Genomic DNA, 21,743 nt, shown 5'->3' on the forward strand with positions numbered 1-21,743 from the left:
TAGGGATGAGCAGAGGCACTGAGATGAGCTTTCACGGGAGGTGGTTGAAGGCCCATCAGTGAGGGTGTTTAAGGACAGACTGGAGATGCACATGGTAGGCATGTCATGAGCAAAGCCAGCTAGAGCTGGGAGTCAGTCTGGATGGCTCAGGAGGCCCTTTCTGACTCACTCTGTTTGTTTCTGTGTTTCTAAAACAACTACTCATTCTGAATATTGCTGCTTGCGGTTTTTCCACTAAAGCAGGGGCTGTCAACTATGCAGAGAAGAGGAAGGTATGTGATGTGATGCACTCTTGTTAGGCCTGTGAACTTGCACATATTCCAATGAGATGCACACACCCATTATAAGGAATCTTTCTGTTGCCATCTTGGATTTATGGCAGCTCTATGAATGAAGGCCCTCCAAAACGGTCTGCCCTTGGCAGCCCTGCTCAACTCTTGTCAACTCAAGGCTGTAGCTTCTTTCTGGAAACAATCCATCTCATACTTGGTCTTTTTCTTCTTCTGTCTTTGAACTTCCATACCATTATTTTCTTCACCAGTGAGTTTTGTCTTCTCGTGATGTGTCCAGAATGTTAATAAATGTGTTACTGTGATGTTATTCACCTCAACCATGTCTGAGTGTGGATCTGTTTGGGTGGGAATTACCTTCTTAGCCATACACTCCCTATTTGCCAAGAAATCATAACTGTTAAAGGTGGTAGAATCCACTTGTCACAGTTTGGCTCTGGAACTCCCTCTCTGTGGACAGTCAACTGGCCCCAACACTGTTGGCAGTTAGGCATCCATTACAGGTGCCCCTGCTTCTTGCAAGGTGTTGACACACAGTGAAAACTGATGGTAGTGAAATTATTTCCTTCTGCTGCAGGTTGATGCTGTGGTATTGGTTGTTGACTGTGATTTTGTGTTTTCAGAACTGGCCTTAATGTTGATTTTTCATGGAGAATGTTAGGTGTTTTGAGCAATATTGAGAGGAAGAATATAGCATTAAAAATTAGTGTGCATATTCTGAGCTGGTGGTTCTAATCTGTTCTCTGATGTTTGGTGCCATCTATGTTTGGTCCATGGGTCCTGTTGCCTGAGTTGCAAGGGCCAGGTGCACATGATGGCCAGGATGGGGCTGGCAGGCACAGCCCCACTTCCCCCACATACAATTGTAACTTGGCTGAATGAACACCTGAATAAATTGTAGGGGTACAAAGATACATCTTACTTAAGCCTGTGAATATGCTGCACTTTCTTTTAAAAAGTTTTGTAGTCTTAAATACAAGAAACTTGCTTCTTAAAGCTAAAATTTTCCTAAATTTTACGGTCAATCACCAATTCCAGTACATACAGTACAAAACACACTTGCACTTGATCTTACCTTAGCAGGATCCATATTAAATTTCTTCCGACCTGTGCAAAGATCTTTGTCCCTCTGGATCATTTTGCTATAAATATAAAGGTGAGAGCTAATGCAGAATGAACTGAAGAAGAACAAACTTTTCTTCTCTGTTACATGTTAGTTCCTAGCAAGATATCCTAAATCATTCCTATTCTGATGCAGTCCAGGGAAATTGACAGACCATTGCTCCACCATTTCACTTAAGTGCATTGAAGTTGAACACTTTTATGATTCACTTCCTTCAGGCTGAACCAAAATACAATGCCAGACTGAACAACACAGGTGATCATGCACAAGGATAGGTTGCTGAGTATTGTGTTGTTGTGCATATGAGCACATTCAGGTCTGAATGCTTGTGCATTTAAAACCTCTGCAGGCAGTAATCTGGAATGGGAGATCAGTGTGAAAGGCAGGTGCACCAAACCTCTCTCAGCCTGAGGGCCAAATTCAATTTCATAAATTTGAATTTGAGGGACCACATTGCAGGAGTGAGCAGTGCTGAATGCAAAGGGCATAGGCATAAATGCAAAGGTGATGGGTGGGGAAAAAACCCTAGTACCAGTGTATTTTATCTTAAACTTCTTACTGCCACTAAGTTTTAGCAGAGGTGTTTCAGCCATGTAGAATAAGGTCCCCTCCCCTCACAAAAGCTAGGAAAGTACCACAAATGTGGCAGTGAGAAGAAAGAGGTGGTCATTAATTGGGAATCCCAAAGAGCTGGACTGAGGGCTGGACTTGGCCTACCAGCCAGAATTTCAATACACCTGCTTTAGAGAAAGAGTTAAATACCTCCAACTGTTTCTCCAATTCCCCCCAAAGCACTTTTCCATTCAAAAAATGCCCAGCAACCTATTGGTACCCAAGTTTGGATGTAACATGCTGTTTGCTCTGCTGTAAACAGTAAACACACAACAGAACATGCCTTAATTTGGGGCACCCTCTGTCCCTTATCCAAACTACTGTTGTGACAGGGTTTCAGCCTGACCACCACATCAGAAGCAGCATCTGGATCAGGTGTCAATATGAAAGAACAACCTTTTCCTTCACTCTTTTCACAACTATGTCAAATGGTAGGGCTGGCCTTGTCCACAGCTCTATGGAGAAGATGGCCTTCTCTGCATGGACCCTGAACCCTGAGCATGAGGGAGAACTTGTTACAGTAGACTTCTCTCTGGGGATGAGGAGCAGTTACTAGACTCCAAAGCTGCAGTGGAGGAAGGGATGTGGCAGGCCAGACCTTTCAGGTAAGGAAGTCTGACTCAGCCCAAATGCCCAAGCACATTCTCTGTCCTGAAGATCAATGGTTTTGAGAAGGCAACAAAAGGCACAATTTGTGGCCCTTCAATGGTACCACAGTGCAAAGGTCCAAAATCCAGAGCACTGTTCCTTCATTTTTTTAACTTCATTGGAAAGTGGGCTTGGAAAGAGGGGATATGAAACATCCCCTCACTTGGGACAGCAGGACTCTGATAGCTTTGGGTGAATCAACATCTGCTCTCTCATGGAGCACTACCAGGTACAGTAATATGCAGGGTTGACCAGTTGCCTGTAACTGATCATGCAATGTTTCAGCCCACTGCTTGCCACCTATGAAGTCAGTTCAGAGCCAGCCTGATATCCAGGGTGGAGAAGGTAGAAACTCCATCAGCACCCATGCCAGGTACAACAGCAGCTGATCAACAGCAGCTGATTGGACTGGCAAATGAATCTGACTGGCATTGGTAGTCCAGAAGCTCCTTATTGCTCTCCACAATGCAGCATCTGCCACATTCATTGTAGGGCTGGGCCTGAGCTATTTGCTTACTGTTTCCAAGCATGTCCCTTTTGGCTTTACCCAGCATGCTGACAGCCCTCAGTCTCATCCTTGGGAAAGGATGTGAGGAGACTCCCTGTTCTGGAAATGGTTCTCAAAAGGATCAGTGTTCATGAGAAGCATGTTTTCTTTAAAAATAAAGCTTCAGGTCCCTTCTGTATGCAGAGCAGAGGTGTGGTAGAAGAGGAATACTAAGGAATGTAGCTTCGGGAATTTTTTTGGAGCAGGACCATTAATGTCATATCATCTGCCTTAGCAGGAAGGTAGCCAATAGAGCTGCCCTGCTCTGGCAATAGATTAAATATCAAAGCTTGCATGTCACTTGCTTGTGACAAGATTATAATAGAAGTCAAAGAAAAGGGAAAGTAATTAAGCAAAGGATGCTCTGCTAGTTCTCTTCATCTGTGGCTGGCTTCTCACCTTGTTTGTGTTTGCTGGAAATTATTGATCTCTTTCAATATTTCAGCAATCTCATCATTTATCTTCTGTAAGAAACAAAGAGAAATAATGAAAGGAAAGAAGAAGGAAGAGAACACTGGCTCCTTTTCCTTATACACTTGTGAATGGAAAGCAAGCAAAGATTGGTTGCATTGTATTCTGGTTATTTATTTATTAAATATATATACTACCCAACAAATAAACATAAGAAAATAAACCACACTAGACAAATCCAAGGCTGTATTTAGTTGTGCATTCTGTTCTTGCCGTGGCCAACTAGGTGCATGCAGGAAACCCACGAGTGCACACAAGAGGACACAAGTGCAATAGCACTCTCCTACCCATGATCCCCAGCAACTGGTGTATATAGTGGAGTCATAGAACCATCACAACTAGTGGCAATTGATAGCCTTCTCTTCCACGAATTTGCCCACTCTGCTTTTAAAACCATCTAAATTGGTAGACATCACTAAAATTTGTTGGGAATGAATTCCATAATTTAACTATATCCTGTGTGAAGAAGCCCTTCCTCTTATCTGTCCCAAATCTTCAATCAATCCCCTTAATGGGATGACCTCTTTGGATTCTATTAGAATGAGAGAAGAAAAACATCTTTCCACTTTTCTCCACACTATGCATGATTTTTGCATCTCCATCTATGCCTCCTCTTATTTTGCCTATTTTTTTTCTAAATCGAACAATCCCAGCTGTTGCAGCCTTTCCTCGTATCGTTACTCCAGCCATTTTAGTTGCCCTTTTCCTAACTCTGTACTGTTCTGGACTTTTTCCAACTCTACGTTGTTTTCTTTAGGTGTGATGACCAGAATTGTACACAGGATTTGAAGTGCCCTCAGGGCACTTAATGATCATAAAAAACAAAGCCAACAATGAAATGACAACTGAAACAATGGATTCAATGATCAACTTGCCAAAATAATCAAACTTTAACACATGAAGGACACAATCCTGTGGGAAAATCCATAAGCCTGTGAACTCGGGGCTTGTAGACGTCCTCCACAGAGTGGGTGGAGCCACAGGGACTCCTTGCTTCCCAGCCTCTCAGTCTGTACCATTGTTAGGTGGCCAGTTTCATCAGTGCAGCTGTAGCACCTCAGAGGAAGAGGAAAGGAGGCATCAGGGGAACACAACTCTTCATATCGTGGCTTCTGCAGCCTCCTGCCTGCCACCCCCAGAACACCTATTTTTACCCCTCTGAGGTCAAGTCCTCTTTTCCACAACAGCTGCAGGAGAGGGGTTGCAGCTCTGATTCCCAGCTTTGAGACCAGGTGTGACCCTGCCCTCAAGACTGGAAATCTGAACTATCCTATGGCCCAGCAGATGGTACTGGGGCCATAGAATCACTCCCTCCTAATATTAAAGAGACAGCAGTGGCATTAATAATCAAAGCAGAAGATTAATTGCCTGCTGGGAAATAACATTCTTAACTCAGGATGTTGGAGAAAAACATAATGAATTCAAATGTCTTTCGATCTGTATGACTTCAACTTGCAGATTTTACAGTTTTTTGCAGTTTTTTAAACTTCCTTGAATTATATGCAGATTTGGACAAGGCTGGGAAGTGTGCTAATACAGAGAGTATTTAAAAACAGGAACACGATGATGAGTTAGCCTCTGCTGCGCAATGATCTTTGTGTCTGTGTGTGTGAATGTCTTGCTTATTGATGGCATGCTGAGCTAAGGAAAATACAAAAAATACTGCATGCCAGTGGAAGTTCTGTAAGTTGTGGTGGACCTTTCTGCATACTTTTTTCAAAGATGGTGCAGGGGAACGTGAATCTATTATGAAAAATAGAGCTGATAAGGCCTGACAATCTGCAAAACAGAGATCACATGGATTGAACTAAACCTGTATGTTTCTGTTCTTAACCTGTGATCTAAATGTACGCAGAGAAGATGCCAAGAGAATCTCCCTTGGAAAGGCATTTCATGAGGGTTGGAGGCATTTTATTACTGAAATGCATGTTGGCATTCTGTCAGTCAGTTCACCTCATTTGAAGGGAATCTATGCTGCAAAAAGCAAATGGAAAAATTGGGTGTAGATGAAGCACTTCCCAAATGCTATTTCCAGAAATTGGGCAGCATGGTTTCCCTCAGTGCCATACCACTTTTAGTCCCATTCATCCTCATAGCAGCTTCCTGCCATCACTTACCATCATTCCTATTTTACAGAAGAAGAACATCTATCCAAAGAGATTTCCCCTCCAATGATTCAGAGATCAAGTAAAACAGCCTTGCTTAACCTGGGCTCCTCCAGTTGTGCAGGAGTGCAAATCCTATCATTCCCAGTCAGCATAGCAATTGGACATGCTGGCTAGGAAAGACGGAAATTGCAACTCAACACTTCAAGAAGGCAGTAGGTCTTCAATCAACAAGAATCTTCCCCCAGGAAGGTATCCATTAGCACTAAAAATGTGAGCTTTTCTAAATGAGGCATTTATAGTACGCTTGTGATTCTTCACTCATGGCAGTTTATGAGTGTTTTAAACCACTTCATCATCCTCCAGGGCCTTTCCCATGCTTGGCAACTATTTCTGCAGCAGTTATAGATGGAGGACAATGTAGCAGTACTCTGAAATGGCATTGCACTGCAGTGCGCCTTGCGCTTGCGTGGAGAAAGAGACTCCCCCACCACACTTGCTTGTCTCTGTGTGTGTTTATGTAGAGGCTGGTATTAATCCTGCAAAGAATCTGGAAACAGAAGCATCCATAAAGTGGTGGATTAAAAGCCCCATGTAGGGAAGTCCTGCACGGTGTGTATGTTGGAGCAAAGCTTCGGCTTTATGCCTTTGTAAGGATTAGTATAATTCTGGCAATGCTTTGGATAATCCGTGCAAGAGCCTTGGCAGGCCCTTACCTGAATGTCTTCCAACAACCCAGTCTTGTGCTTCTTGATGATCTCTATCTCGGTAGCCTCCGTCTCATTCAAATCAGGTGACTCTGAAAGAAAACAATCTTTTTACTCTCCTATAACCCACTGTGTGAGGAGGATAGCATAGGGAAGGATCTGTATTACATTGTTAAGTTGCCCAGTCCCCAAGGAGCTTGGAGCAACACACAAGCCCACACACTGTAGCCACACAACAATGCTGCAGGCGGCTGGGCTGAGAGACCACCATTGGCCCAAAGTCACTGAATGAGCTTCATGTGTCATGATCTGCAAAGCAATGCAAAGCAGAAAGGTCCAAATGTGATACTTTTTTAATGGTTAGACCTAAACAACTACAAGTTAGTATTCAATGCAAGACTGGCCCAAATTCAAAATTTTAAACTCAGTGTGCAAATACTTCTTTGGATGGTTGTACCTCCCCATATTATGCATAGCTAATTGTGGATTTTAGAAGAGGCAATGGATCTCTTGTAACCTCCACTTTGTAACCGGTAGCTACAAATGCATGCAAGTCTAAGCTGCGCTCAGTTCCTTCTTAATTCTTAGGAAATTGAGTAGATAATGTCAGAGATAAGACCACAGAATGACTCACTGAAGGCAAAAGTAGGCAGAAGTAGCTGTCTCAATGGGGTGCGGGGGGTAAACCAACTCCATAGTTAAATAAAGCTTGTCCAGTGCATTCAGCAAGATTCTGCCCAGAATAGAAAGTGGCTGCTATAGCTGGAAATATGTGTACACCAAGGTTCTCATCTATCTGTGAAGGTTGTGGCATTTGCTAGAGCTAAATTAGACACACAGAGTGAGACAAAACCATTCTCTCTTGACTTTATTTGTTGAAGCTACATCAGTTCCAGTGGCCCTAAAAACAATGCTACATTTCACAAAGTGCTTCCTAGGGATAGGCAAGAATTTTGCTCAGTTCTGTAAAATCAGAACTTATACTTTGCTCATTTCTTTACAAATGGTAGACAAACCATTGGGGATGAACCCAGTTCTAATGTGGGAGAAACCTAAGCTGACAGATTTGGCTATCCAGGGCAGGGCTTTGAGTGCTTAGCTCATAAGTTGGGGTTGAATCCTGGTATGTTTACCCATATTTGTGGTGCTGACTTAGGGTTGCCAACATCTTTTTCCTGTCAGCTCCTCATCCTTAACAGTTACATGACAGACAGAATGACAAACAGTTAGGAATAGCTGTAGCTATTGGATTTGGTTGGTACAGATGGGCAAAAAAAAAATCAAGCAGATTTTACCAACTTTGCATATGGGAAAAGATGTATAAGCAACAAATATGGGAACAAGTGACTGATAAATTCACCCATCCCTGGAACTGTCTTTTTAAATATATTGGCAATGGTAACTGCTATTTGGTTTTCATCACATTTTCCCTGTCCATTTGTCTTGGAAACTTTCTGTAGTTTGCATTTCAGATGTAAGACTATTGCTAAATATATGGTCAGAAAAGGGGAACCAATGACCTAGATCTTGGGCAGCATGCAGGGGAGGGGGTGGAAGGAGCAAGAAGAAGAACAAGGAAGGGACATTTTACTTACTTTTTATTTATTATTTTTACTGAAATCGCAAGGTCCCACCAATATTAACACACAATACTGGGGGAGAGGTGTAGGGAGACACTTAGAATTAAGGAATATGGTACCTGGGGTTGGGGGATGTATTGGAACTAAGCTCCCAGTCCTTTCACACAAAAATACACTCCTTCAGTTGGATCTAGATTTACTGACAAAAGGCCCATTGAAACCAGTGGGAGGCAAATTGGTCAGGACTGACTTGTCCATTCATTTCAATGGGTCTACTGGGAGTATGACTCAGGTTGGATGTCAGGAAGTACTTCCTGGCAGTTAGGACCCCTAGAACATGAAATGGAGGTGGTTGAGGCTCCATCAGTGAGGGTGTTTAAGGAAAGATTGGACAACCACATGCTGGGGATAACAGGAGCAGAGCTGGGGACAGGCTAGATGGCCCAAGAGACCCCTTCAGACTTGTTTTGTTTCTATGTTTCTATGATTCAATTTGCATCCAACACCTGGTGGGTGTGTTCCCCAACCACGACTTTCTTGATTTTAGAATCTTAGTAAGTCTAAGAAAGCCACTGCAGAAAGCCTCTTGTTGTAAGTAATTGACTGACAGTCAGAATCCTCACCCCACTGAATCCAGAAAGGGTTGAACATGCAGCACTCATATTAAGTTCAAAAGATTTTAGTGCTTAAATAAGTGATGAAGTTGTATTAATTGCCACGAGGCTTAAACAAGCTTAACATCTTCAGGACTGTAGGCATAGAAAACACATTCTCACAGGGCAATCCTATATATGCCTTCAAGAGAATTAAGTTCCACATAATTCAATGGTGCTTACGTCCAGGCAAGAGGGTGTAGGACAGCATTCCAAGCCTTTATTACAGAAGGGATGCTAGCCACAGAATGGTCCCTAGTCTAGAATACCTTTCCAAATGCAAAGCAGAACAATACAGGAGTATTTGAGAGATGGGTGTCAAAGATCAAGAACAATGCAGAGAAGTTGTGGAGTAGATAAGTGACTTGAACAAGGATAAATAACAGTGGGAGCACCTTGACATCAAACGAACCATTTGGGGCATTTTCCATCATGAATGTGGAAGTATTATTTAGGGGGTTGCCTGGGCTCAGTACTTTTCCAGACTTCAGATGCCCGTTATGTTTGGTCACTCACGAGTGACCTTGGATACAGAACACATACAGATGAGTACTTCCTGCTTTGCAAATTGGACTTGTTTCCTGCACTTGAGGGTATTTCAGTAGGGGAAAATGACACATTTCAGAAGACACACAAAGGCTTTTCATAGACAGAGTTCTGTTTTGGGAAGAACTGAACCAGAGACTTCAGGAAACTTTGGAAACAGTCAGAGTAACAAAGCTGAACTTGAATAGAGAGATCAGATTAGAGCCCATGTTGGTGAGCAATTAAAAAAGCAGGACAATCAAACTGATGCAATCCTTCTTTCTGTCTCTCCAGTGCCTGCCTGCAGTGCTAAAAACTTAGCACTGGCTTTGAGAAAAGAAACAGCTATTTTGCAGCCTTACACTCTCAACATTCTAAATATAAAACTGAAAGAAGTACCAGTGCATCCCTGTGTTTGAAATGTGCACGTTCTATGAGATCCATGAAGTCAACGCATGCTTTGAAAAAGGCGTTAAGCAGCACCATGCAATGAGACTACCCATAACCTTCTGTGCATGGAGGATGATGGGCATCCTGTGGGGTGGGGCTGGAAGAAGCTGAGAGGTAAGGGTTCCTTCTGTGCTTTTCCCGCCCCACAAACCAGGAAACAGACAGATTTGGGCCTATTCAGAGTTTTCACCCAAGGCTGAGGTGCCTCCAAGATACTGCAGAGATCTCCCCCCTTCCTACCTGCAAAAGCCCATCGCTGAGGTTGCTCCTGCGACTGCGCAGCTGCAGCCAGTGCAGGTCTTTCCACACTGGTTAAAAGGACAGAGGGAGGGAGTGCTGAGTTCAGTGTCCCAGCACTAGCCTTGGGGTAAGCTTCTGAGGTCAAAGGTGGGAAACCAAATTATCCTGCAGCCAACTAGACTATCTAGCAGCCATAGGTCATACCGTGAACAGAGAAGGATTCATTTAAAAAGTTATCCCACTTGTACAGCAGTCAAATGACTCCTGGAGGCCTCTGAGAGTTGCTGGGCCCAGGCCATTCCGGGCATAAGTCTCAGCATTGTTATTGGAGCTTATGATGGGTGAGCAAAGAGGTCCATGATGGATTGTAAACCACTGAGAACAATCCTTTTTTCTTAAATCAAGGCCTGGAATTCAGACTTGCTAACAGTTAATTTGAGGACTTGCTGAAACATTGCAGGACAGTTTGAGGTCTGACCACTGGATTAAATTAAGCCTCGGTGGCTGGTGACAAATGCACAGAAAGAAAAATGGCTGCTCCCCACTGAACTACAGAAGACATCTTTCGTATGTGGCAAGAGTGGTGAAGATGCCCAGATGCAAAGGCGCAGCCCCAAGGATCCAGCAGAAAGGCTGAATCCCTGCAGCACCTGCTGAAAACCACAACTTGCCTGGGGCACCCTTTGCAAGGTGAATGCACAAAGTCTTTGTGGAGTGTTGTAAAACGCATGGCTTTGGGCATCGAATTTTGTGTGCATGCACAAAAAGTCAGGCATGCGCCATTCACAGCCTTGAATGCAGACCAGAACATGAAGACATGATCTGTGAAATCATCAGCAAATGTATACATGTGCTTGCATTTAAAAATTGAGCAAACATCAGTAGAAAAAGTCATTTTAATTGCTCCATTAAAAAATGCACAATTTTATGTTTTAGTGAATGAAAGCAAGTTGCATGGGTTTGCACAATTTTCTCATTTGATACCGCAGGGTTTGTGCAATTTTCCCATTCAGGCAACTAGAACAGCAATCACAAATGCATGTGGAAATTGAAAGCATGATGAACATCAAGATGATGTTTGGAGTAACAGAATGTGAATATTGTTTCTTTGTCCTTCTGTATTTGTGAATGAGTTGACCTTATGCCTTTAAATACCAGGTACAGGTGAATGCAAATGATTTTGCCTTGGAAGTGCATAGCAAATACATTGCAGTGGGATTCAAAGGGGTCTAAGAACCCTGGGGAGCATGTAATAGACCTGGATGTCCCTGAAAACACTTATGGGAAACCAAGAGACAGTTGAATAGAGGCAGTGACATGTTTTCACTTTGCCTCCCTCACTGTCCCCAGGTATATTGGACTTAGACACATACCAAGGCTGAATTGCATCCACTAGGAGTTGTATCCGTCTGCACTCAAGCTTTCTCTTATTTTGTTTCATTGTTCTCAACTCCAAGGTTTACCATGGAATCTTATGCTCTGTTACAGAGAGAGCATTCAGGAGTGTGCTTGTCCACTTCCTAGGTCAACTTCCTTCTCCATGTTCCAGAGAGCAACCCAGGTTTCAGCACATCCTTACCACTGAAAACCTCCGAAGGCCATCTGGAAATCATTAGGGACCACTGGTCTCCAGAAACTGGCCATGATGAAGGGGCCAGCTAAATGCCCCCCACCTTCCAATCACTATTCCTATGCCAAGCTGATTACTCCCCACCAGACCTTCATGGGCCAGATAAAGTTTGGAGCAGTGGAAGCCAGGTGACATCAAGGATGGATCCATCACGTAGCAACTTGTTCAGGCAAGGCCAGATGAAGGCTATGATGGGCCTGGAACCAGCCGCCTGCATCAGACTGCTTACATCTGCCCATAATGCTGCCCTCACACACAAAATTTATGCATGCATATGCACAGACAAAAATCAATTTATAAACAATTCTGCGAAAATACAATGGCTACTTATTTTAGTGGAAATTCTCTTCCCTGTTGCTGTGAAAGCAAAAGCATGCACACTGCCACCACTCAAAGAGGACAAAGGACATGTTGCTTCTTTCAGACACAGCAGCCCTACCTGAAAGTGCAGCGCAGGTACACAAAACAGGAAGAGTTGGTGCTGGTGCAGGATATTTGGATGCCTGAGGAACCCTACCAAATGTTTACTAGCAACATGGTGTATGGTGCATCTCTTGGAAATGTATCCTATATGGATCCTGAGGAGGTTGGCTGAACTAAATTCAAAATTTGAAAAGCATCCACTTTCTCACACGCCTTCATCTTCTCTGCATGATCTTCAACTCAGTGATATTCACTGTGTAGTTCTATTCACAGCCACTGAGAAGGAAGTCCTTTTCTTTCCAAGGTAGTTTCCTCCCAGGTGAGTGCATACAAGATTGCAGCCCTACAACACAATCCTTTGCACATTTACTTATGAAGTTTGGGGAGGGGGAAGGGTCTAACTACGTTCAGTATGCTGGCAGAGACCTAGCAACGGCCCACCCATAGAATGTACTGCCAGGTGAGTGTGCAAAGAATTGCAGCAGAAATCTCTTCCCTCCTGCCTTTCAATAGGCAATGACAGAAGGACAGAAATCACTCACTGGGTAAAAATGCTTGGTCTGAAATGCTAGGCACCCTTGTCTACTGGGGCTGGAGTGCTGCCGGGAGTGCATCTAACCTGCACACAGGGCTGGGGAATACCAATAGCAGAGTCAGCAAAAGATCACCAGCTAGTGCGTTAGCATTTCAAATTCCTTGTATACAAACAGCACTCACTTCGTTTTCCAGGAAGGGCTGGCAAAGCTCAATTGTGAATGAGAGACCCAGACTGGTTGTCAGCATCAGCTGAGCTCAAAGGGAACAAGCAGGCAGTAAAGAGAGTCCAACTCCACATGTTTGCTCAGGTAAGTAACTCCTGGAGTTAATTGAGGCTTACTCCCAGGTAAGAGGGTATACCTACTAGAGACCAACGTCCGATCAGCCAAGTGGGACTTTTATGTGCTTTTATGTGGACAGCATTACAAAACAGTTACAAAACCTTATGCAACACCTTCTAGCCCTTGGCTTCACTCCACCTGCCTTCCTGCCCACAAACATAACCCACCTACCATCAAGCCAGTTAACAACACTGGACTGCTCCGGACACTATGGTTGCATCATGAACTGCTCTCCCTCCCAGCAATTCAGGTATTTTTAAAATGGTCTATCTGGGGCTGATATCGGTATTGTGCCCACACCCTGTACCCACCCACTTCCTCATTGTATGGGTAGAATAGTGGAATACAATTGCATTTTTGTTTGTTTTTTAATCTTTAGAGCAGTAAATGATTAAGAAGGTATTCCCTCTCCCTTTTGGTGAGGAGAAGTATGAAAGAAGACCTGAGCTACAAAGAACAGGCATTCTTGCCATTCTGGCTCTCTGTTGTTTGGGGCTGCATATACTGCTCAGTTACAGCTACACTAAAATTCTGGATTTCTCAATTGTTTTCCATGTGCAGTAATCTTTACTTCACATAGGCAGAGCCCCTGTACCCTCGTGCTCAAAATGAACCGGGGAGTGCCTACTGCAGATGAGCGATAACTCTCCACAATAGACTGAAAGGTGGTATCAGCAGGCTCATTGCTCACAAAATGATTGCCTGACCTTTCTGTCTCATATTTTGCAATGTCAGAGAGTGGCCATTTTTATTAGAAAGCTGAGAATCTGAGCTAACTAGAGGGGCCCTGAGATGGTGGGCAAGAGGCTGTGGCCCCATTAGCTCAACGGACATGAGTCCAGGGACCAGCCTGAGCACATGGGAACCTTCCCCAGCCAAGGGAAGCCTAGGCTCACCAAAGCCATCCTGGCTGAGGCACGGGATGCAAGAACATTTCTTCTTCTGTTGTCTTGGCCAGAGACCTGACTTCATTCTGCTCACATGGGCTTTCCCCACCAAGGAAAAGCTTACTGGAGCTGCCTTGACCAAGTTGGGGACAGAGGAAGGGGAGAAGCAAGTCTCTCCCCAGGGCAAGGTGGCTGCTTTTGCCCTGCCCCTGCATCCACACCCACCCCTGCCCCTATTGGGGAAGATGTGGAGGAGATGAAGCAGTTACCGTGGTGGTCATGCTCCTAAAGTGGAAGGCAAGAGGTCAGTCTGTCGAGGGGAATCCATGCAGTTCTCTGCATCAGAGATAGCAATAGCTCGCTGGGGCAAGGGCTTGGGGAGCTTGCCCAACCCAAGCCTCCATAAGGCAAATGTGGTACCTCCATTGACTGGAGGTTTCCCCATCCCTGTGGTTGATGCATGTGTTCTGATGGGCCACTTGACAGGAACATGCCCACAATGAAATATCCTACATTCCCATTAGTACAGCACATCTGAGAGTGCAGAAAGGGCCCCTGAGAAGTGCAGGCAACTTACTTCCTTGCATGCCATGGTCCAAGATGGAAAGTAGCCATTCAGACTGTGTGGTCACTGTCTGCTATGTGGAGCTAACTTGGAGCATTCTACCTACATGCTCTGCAGTGGCCTGAAATAGCACGCTGGATCACTGCATCACAACCAAGTGATGCCTGCCTCAGTGCCTGTGGGCAGGCGTTAAGATGAAGCTGTAGGCACCATTTTCTAATCAGAACATTAGCAGGATCCTGCTCCATCAAACCATGGATCTACTGTTCTGTTCCCAATAGCAAGTCTAAGAAGACCATGGTGGCATCAGCCCTCCTTTACTTTAGCAATGGCCATGTGTCTGATGCTCCCATACTCCATTTGATGGTGTCCTCTCTTTACAAGACCGTGCACTCCAAGTGTGTTTCAGACCTTAAGAAGGGCAACCATAGAGGGCTTTGAAGCTGCCCATCAACAGTGAATCCCTGGAGAACACAGCGGGCACACTTGTCCCTTGGTCAGCTTTTCCCACTCTGGTGAGGCATTGGGAGTTCTATTGCAATCATAGCGATCCTTTGTCAATGTGTATCTTTGCATATCAATGAGCACATGAAATTTTTATGCAAGCCTGAGTCCCCTTTTGTCCTTTTCCCTGGTGATGCAAAGGGGGCTGTTCTACTTGGTTTTTGTCCAATTAACAGGGATGTTTGTTTAAAACTAAAACAAACCCAAACTGCGTAAAAGAGCAGTGCAACATCCATAAAGTTTAAATAGTATAGTGAAAGCAAAGAGCAGAAGTACAGGTGGAGAAAATCAAATTCACAGTTCAATTAGAAACTCAAATGTCATTTCCAGTCCCCACCATTGTTCCTATTTTAGGGGGAAATTTTGAAAACGTCTTCCTGTGTTCTTCAGATACGTGTCATGCCTTCCTCTGTTCCGCCTGCCCTTCTTCCCTGAAGTGACTCACTCAATTCTACTGCCTGGAAGAACCAGCCCGGATTAGAACAGTGAGGAAATAGAACCTCACACATATGAGGCAATATGGTTAGCACCAGCAAGCACCCCTGGGGCAATGGTGTCCCCTGACGCTGTCCAGCTAAATTCCAAAGGTGAGAGTACTGAGCAGCCTCTGAGGGTATTCAGGAAGCAGACCCTGAGCTAGTCAGACCATCTGAGCTGACTGGCACTGTTGAGTTGTGATGGTAGAAGAAGGGCAATCCTTATGAAAACAACAACACGCATCTTCATCATCAGAAACTGTCAGACTAGCCTGGCACTTGCAGCAGCTCACTAGATTTTCAGGTAGGAAGAGGGTGGATACAGTTGTGCAATCCTATGCAAATAGGCTCCACTGACTAGATGTGCATAGGATTGCACTGGGACAAAGCAACTGTACTATAGGCGGTTGAAGGCCAAGGATCCACCATCTCCAAAGCTCAGCTGCCAACCCAGGAGGGAGGGGCAGAAATTTGCCATTGTGATGGTGGTGGTTGCTCTCCTTTTCTAGGCCATTCTCCACCCCTTGTCCACATTCCCTCCCATCAATTGCAATGGCAGGGAATAAGTATACGCCAGCTTTCCCCAACCTGGCTGGGACCAATGGGACTGATGTTCAAAACATCTGGAGAGTGCCACCTTGGGGAAGACTGATCTATACCAGCTCCATGGCTGGCATAGACATGCTGCCAGTTCAGAAGCTTGCCTGGGGAATGGGAAGAATTTGAATCCTGTGGCTCCTACAAAATGCCTCTTGTTTGCCTCTATTTCTATTTTCACTGCTAGGGTAAAAGGCGATTGTGAGATTGTGTAGGTGGGACTGGCTCTGTTTGCTGCTCTGCTCCAGGCAGCCACACCTCTTTCATTGGCCCTGATTGGCCAGAGTTTATTCTCTGTTTGATCCAAGGGGTGTTGGAACAGGTGGTGGCCAGGTAGCTCCAGGCCCTCTTGGAGGAAGTGGATTATCAGGCTTCAGGCCAGGCTTTGGGATGGAGACTGCCTTGGTTGCCCTGTGGTATGACCTTTGGTGGGAGCGAGGCAGGGGACTGTGACTCTGTTGGTTCTTCTGGACCCTTCAGCAGCTTTTGACACCATGTAGTGTCCTTCTGGACAGGCTAACAGGGTTGGGAGTGGAAGGCACTGCTTTGTGGTGGTTTCACTCCGTTCTGGCTGAACATGTCCAGAAGGTGGTGCTGGGGGATGGTTGCTCTGAAGGGCGCTATACTATCCACCATGCTGCTCAACAACCACTGGGATAGGTCATCTAGAAGTTTGGGCTGATCATCTTGACCTCTCATCTTGACTTCTTGTGCACATCTAATCCAGATGAGGCAGTCTCTGTGTTGAATCCATGTCTGAGCTTGGTAATGGGCTGGATGAGGGTCAATAAACTGAAGCTCAATCCAAACAAGACAGAAGTGCTGCTGGTAGGTGATTTGCCTGACAGGTTGGGTGGCCATTACTCTGTCCTGGATGGGGTCGCACTCCCCCTAAAGGACAGGGTCCACAGCTTGGGGTGCTCCTGGACCCAAAATTATTGCTAGAGGCCAAGTGACTCAGTGGCCAGGAGCACTTTCATTCAGCTGTGGTGAATATATCAGCTACACCCCTACCTGAGTAGACAGAGCCTGGCCACAGTTACTCAGGCACGGGTAATATCCCATATTAGATTGCTGTAATGATCTTAATGTGGGGCTGTATTTGAAGATGGTTTGAAGACTGCAACTGGTGCCAAATAGGGCTGCACACAGGTACCAGATCACAGCCCCATATAAAACCTATTCTATATAAATTGCATTGATTGCCAGTTGAAGCCTGGGTTCAATTTAAAATGCTTGTTTTAACTTATAAAGCCCCAAACAGCTTAGAACCAGGCTACCTGAAGTACTTCCTTCTCCCATACCTACCTACCTTCCCATTAAGATCTGAGCAAGAGGTCCTCTTGAAGACCTGTCCCTCAAGGAAGGGAAAGGCATGCCAAATAGGAGAAGGGTCTTCTCAGTGGCTGCCCCACATCTATGCAATAGGCTCCCCAGAGAAGTTTGCCTGGTGCCATCATTGCTTTTTGCTTTGGCATCAGGAGAAAACTATCCTTTTCTCCAGACATTTTAATAAACTGTTTTTATACATGATTTTACTGTTTATATTTCATGATTTGATAATTGTTGTCCTTACTCACCTTAATATAATAATAATGACCATTGTTAGGTTATTGTTACATTTTTATCTGGTTGGTTTTTACTAGTTTTATTGATTCTAATATTGCAATGTTTTAAATTCATTATATTTTTAATTGTTGTATGCTGCTTAGAGAGTCCTGCTGGACTACTTTGCGACATATAAATTTAACAAACAAATAAATAAATAAAAATCCAAAATGCAAGCCCAGCTGATGGTAGATACAAACATGCATGTACAATCATACACACCCCTTATAGAATCATAGGTTCAAAATTATGGAAGAAATGTTTCCTACAAGGTTTTTTCATTATTATTTTTCTACTTTATAACCACTGTGTATAATTCAAGTAACCTAAATTGTACTGGACTTGTGAAGCATAATTGGATGTTTTGATCAGAGGGTTAAAAAAGGCCACCGCTTCCAAATGAATGGGCAGTCAATAAAAGTAGAATCTAAACCACACCACAGTCTATCATCTGAAGAGACAAAGGAACACCCAGAGGAATCACTACCACCATTGAGATTAAATCCCGGCTTCTGGCAACGAAATGGGCTGAGGCAGTGAGCAAACTTCTGCTCCTTTGGGCAGAACTTCTAAGCTGCCCCTGTAGAAACCCCTCTGACTTGTCTATGCACTTGGCTATTACAAGGGCTGAGTTTGCATGAGAGGGCAACCCGTCCCGGCAGTAAGCCCACTGGCATGGCTGTTTCACAGAGCGCCCACTGTGAGCCCCACAGAACCATTGTGGGTACTTCACTCCCTCTCTGCTGCTCCTTCTTCTTGCTCCTCCAGGCAGTATCCCAGGAAACCCTGCAAGGAAGCACGTCTCCCGTCTCCCACTGCCACAACTGCAAACTGGTTTCAGTTTGCCCCAGATGTCTAAGAATTCTGCAACATCCCCAGGGCTTGTGACCTGAAGTGCAGCAACTTGCCGCTCTGCTTCTAGATCCTGTGTCAGAGTCATGGGCGAGGACAACTCTCCAATGGAACAGAAATTTCATCAGTTGACCTTGGGCTAGTCACTATTTCTTGGCCTAACCTAGCCCACAAGATATGATGGGATGGAGCATCATGCTGTACCCCATCTCAAATTCCTTGAATGAATGACGGGAGATAGATAGATAGATAGATAGATAGATAGATAGATAGATAGATGATAGACAGGGAGGCAGGTGGATTCACACACACACACACATTTAATTGACTTGCTTGATTCTACAAGCAGAGAGTAGCACAAGACTAACCTGCTGTGTGTTTTCCTCATCATATTTGAAAAGTATTATGACTGCAACCTTAGTCCTCATCTCTTTTACACAAGGCACAAATAAACAGCATTCTCATACCATTAAAATTCATAAGAGTTGCACAGCTCCTAATCTTCTGGCTCACTCTTCCTTTCAATATTTTCCTATATCCTGATTTATTTCTCTAGGTCATTGGCATGCATCCTTCATCACCAAGAGGCTGTGTCTACTCACCACTATTGGAAAAGGATACAGTAAAGAGCTGAACCAAGGCGACCCATCAGCCTACCATAAAGGGGGCAGCCAGATGCAGAAGACAACCAGGCTCCTACAGTTTCAGTAATTGTGGGAAAGAGAGAATTTCAGCGGGTTGAGTCTGCATAGGACTGCTGCAGAAATTCCCTCTATTCCAAAAACTGTGAAAGATTCAAGAACCCTGTCTTCTTTATCACCTTCTCCCCCAAGGATAAATATATACTCCAAAGGGAATGAAAGGACTCCTCTTGAAGTTTGATTGACCAATATATTGGTCTGTATCTATTATCAATCAGCAAATGGTCTCGAGGAAGCTCACAGTTGCAATACATAATCAAGCATGATAAAATCAAGAATTGGCATAGAAATGGCTCCCTTTTAAACCACTGATAACCTGAACAGGAGGTTAGCAAGTAAAACAAGGAATCCTCCAAAACAACAAACGTTATACTCCAACCCAGGAGACCCTCTGTTATCTCAGCTCTCCCTACTATTTTGTTCAGGCCACTTAGAGACAGCTACTGCTAGGTCCATGCAGCATGACTATCTGGAAGGCAGCATCAAGAAACACAACCCTTATATCTTTAGAAGACAACTTACTGGTGGCGCAAGTATCCATCATGGAGGTCTGCTCAGCTGTGACAGTTCCTTACCCCCACACTGTACTTCTTCAGAATTAAAGGAACAATAATTGAACGTGAAGTAACCCCAGAGGACTATGCTCACTGGAGACTCCACCCGATCTTGGTTCCTCTTTGTGCATTCAGATTGACAGAGGAAGCCATTTGCTCATAGTACAGAAATGAGTGCTGATAATATTTTGCTTGTTTCCTGAACAAAAACCCACAGCATAGCCACTGAGTCTAGAATGTGCAAGCAGACAGCTTTTGCCGAGAAGGGTCTTGAATTGCAAAATGTACTGTGCGGTACACCACCTGGCTTCAGCAGGCTTCACTGAGTTGTGAGGAATGATCACCTTAGCTGTTTGCACTCTGGATGAAGTAGGAGAGAAAGTACGTGGAGATTCCATACCTCCAATCTGATACCCTTCTGCTGTGTTGGATAACAACTTCCATTATCCTCAGCCAGCCTAACTGGAGGTTGTTGTCCACCACATTGAGAAGATACCATGTTGAGAAAGGTTTCTAGAATTGATTGTATGTTCAAGAGGTGATTTTGTGTTGTAAAATATATATCTAACTATCCTGCTCCTCAGATTCTGCACAGCAATCCAGTAGAGTAAGTTAAAGTTCTTTGTGTCCTGGATTTATGTTTCCCCAGTGCTTCCAATTAAAGCAATTTGGGACGTGGACTTATTTCTCAGTTTTGAGTCTTAAATACTTATATCTTAGTTTTTATTCTTCTGTTGCTCCTCTTTCCTTCTGACCATCTCTGTGCTGAGCAGGGTTAGCGCAAGAAGCATAGGAACAAGTCGAGTGCCATAATAAAAGGAGGAGCAAGCTTAGAGAACTCTTCTCAGTGGGCCTCCATTGAGGTATGGGCCCTTGGAACACGCCCAGTGCAATTGTGACAGATGTTGTAGTGGGCTGTTGTCTGGATCCCTTGTGTCTGTAGCACATCCTATCTTGATCCTGGCCCTTCACAGCTTCTTCAAGCTGGCCATGGGGGAGAGATCAGATCACATGGATCAGGGAGTGGTAAAGGCATCACTGCGTGATAATGCGGTCCCTACTGCCTTGAAGAGGAAGCCCCCTACCACAACCACCCCTGAGACCTGTGCTATTATTGTCCAGGCAAAATACCCCTTTCATGTTCCAAGTGCTTAGGAAAGTGGTGGTGTCTCAGTTGCAGGTGCTCCTGAATTAAACTGATTATCTGAATCCATTCCAGCATAGGTCCAGGCCCTTTAGGTTGGCCTGAGGGGTGACCTTCCTCAAGAAAAGGACAGGGGGAGACTTGCTTCTTCTTGATCACTGTGTAGCTTTTGATACCATTGACCACAGGATCCTTCTGCATCCTCTCCATGAATTTGGGATTGGAGACGCAACCTTATAATGGCTCAGGTATAACATTGCAGAATCAGTTGCAGGGAATAACATTGCTTGACTGTGCCTTAGCAGTTGAACTGTGGGGTGCCACAGGGACGTCATGGCTATCTGACCACTGGGAGTGGTCATTAGGTGATCTGAGGAGGTGGCACTGGTGTGCTGATGACATCCAGCTCAGTTTCTTTGTAATATCAGAATCAGGAGAAGTTGTGCATATTCCAAACTGATGTCTGGATGCAGTTGTGGGTTGGATGAAGGTGAAACAACTGAAGCTGTTGTCTCCTCAGAAGAAAGAGACCCTATAGGGAGGGTGGTTCCCAGGTCTAGAAACTGGGCTGTTTCCTTGTTTGGGATGATTTTCTGAAGGATGTTGTTTGAGGATGCCCCTACATCCATCTACATCACTGGAGGCTCAGGGGACTTCAGAGGCCCAGAGGAGCCATTGGTATCTACATCCTTTCCTGGGCAGAACAGCCTCGGCACAGGTACCCTCGCTCAGTAACTTCATGATAAGGCTACTAGGACTGCCCTTGCAGCTAGTGTGGAAGTTGCAGCTAGTGTGGAATGCAGCAGCTCAAACACTCAGTGGGACACCTAACTAAGTGCATATAAGATTTCTCTATGTGTGTGTGTGTGTGTGTGTGTGTGTGTGTGTGTGTGAGAGAGAGAGAGAGAGAGAGAGAGAAGGAGAGTTATAGATTAAGAGAATTAGCTACTTATCCACATTCACAGGTACAATG

General features: G+C 44.6%; 1 protein-coding gene across 1 annotated transcript in view; it reads right to left on the reverse strand.

The window, feature by feature from the left end:
- CYTH4 (cytohesin 4) overlaps nucleotides 1–19,684 on the reverse strand; it is a 41,505-nt gene extending 21,821 nt beyond the window's left edge. The window contains exons 1-4 of the mRNA XM_044441281.1: nucleotides 19,595–19,684; nucleotides 6,513–6,595; nucleotides 3,620–3,684; nucleotides 1,366–1,432 (exon numbers count right to left, since the gene is read on the reverse strand). Coding sequence (XP_044297216.1) covers nucleotides 1,366–1,432; nucleotides 3,620–3,684; nucleotides 6,513–6,595; nucleotides 19,595–19,616 — 237 coding nt within the window. The 5' untranslated portion in view covers nucleotides 19,617–19,684. The remainder of the gene's footprint in view (nucleotides 1–1,365; nucleotides 1,433–3,619; nucleotides 3,685–6,512; nucleotides 6,596–19,594) is intronic.
- Nucleotides 19,685–21,743: the final 2,059 nt, after the last annotated feature.

Source organism: Varanus komodoensis, unplaced genomic scaffold (assembly GCF_004798865.1).
Source record: "Varanus komodoensis strain SLA01 unplaced genomic scaffold, ASM479886v1 scaffold39, whole genome shotgun sequence".
NCBI classification, from domain to species: Eukaryota; Metazoa; Chordata; class Lepidosauria; order Squamata; family Varanidae; genus Varanus; species Varanus komodoensis.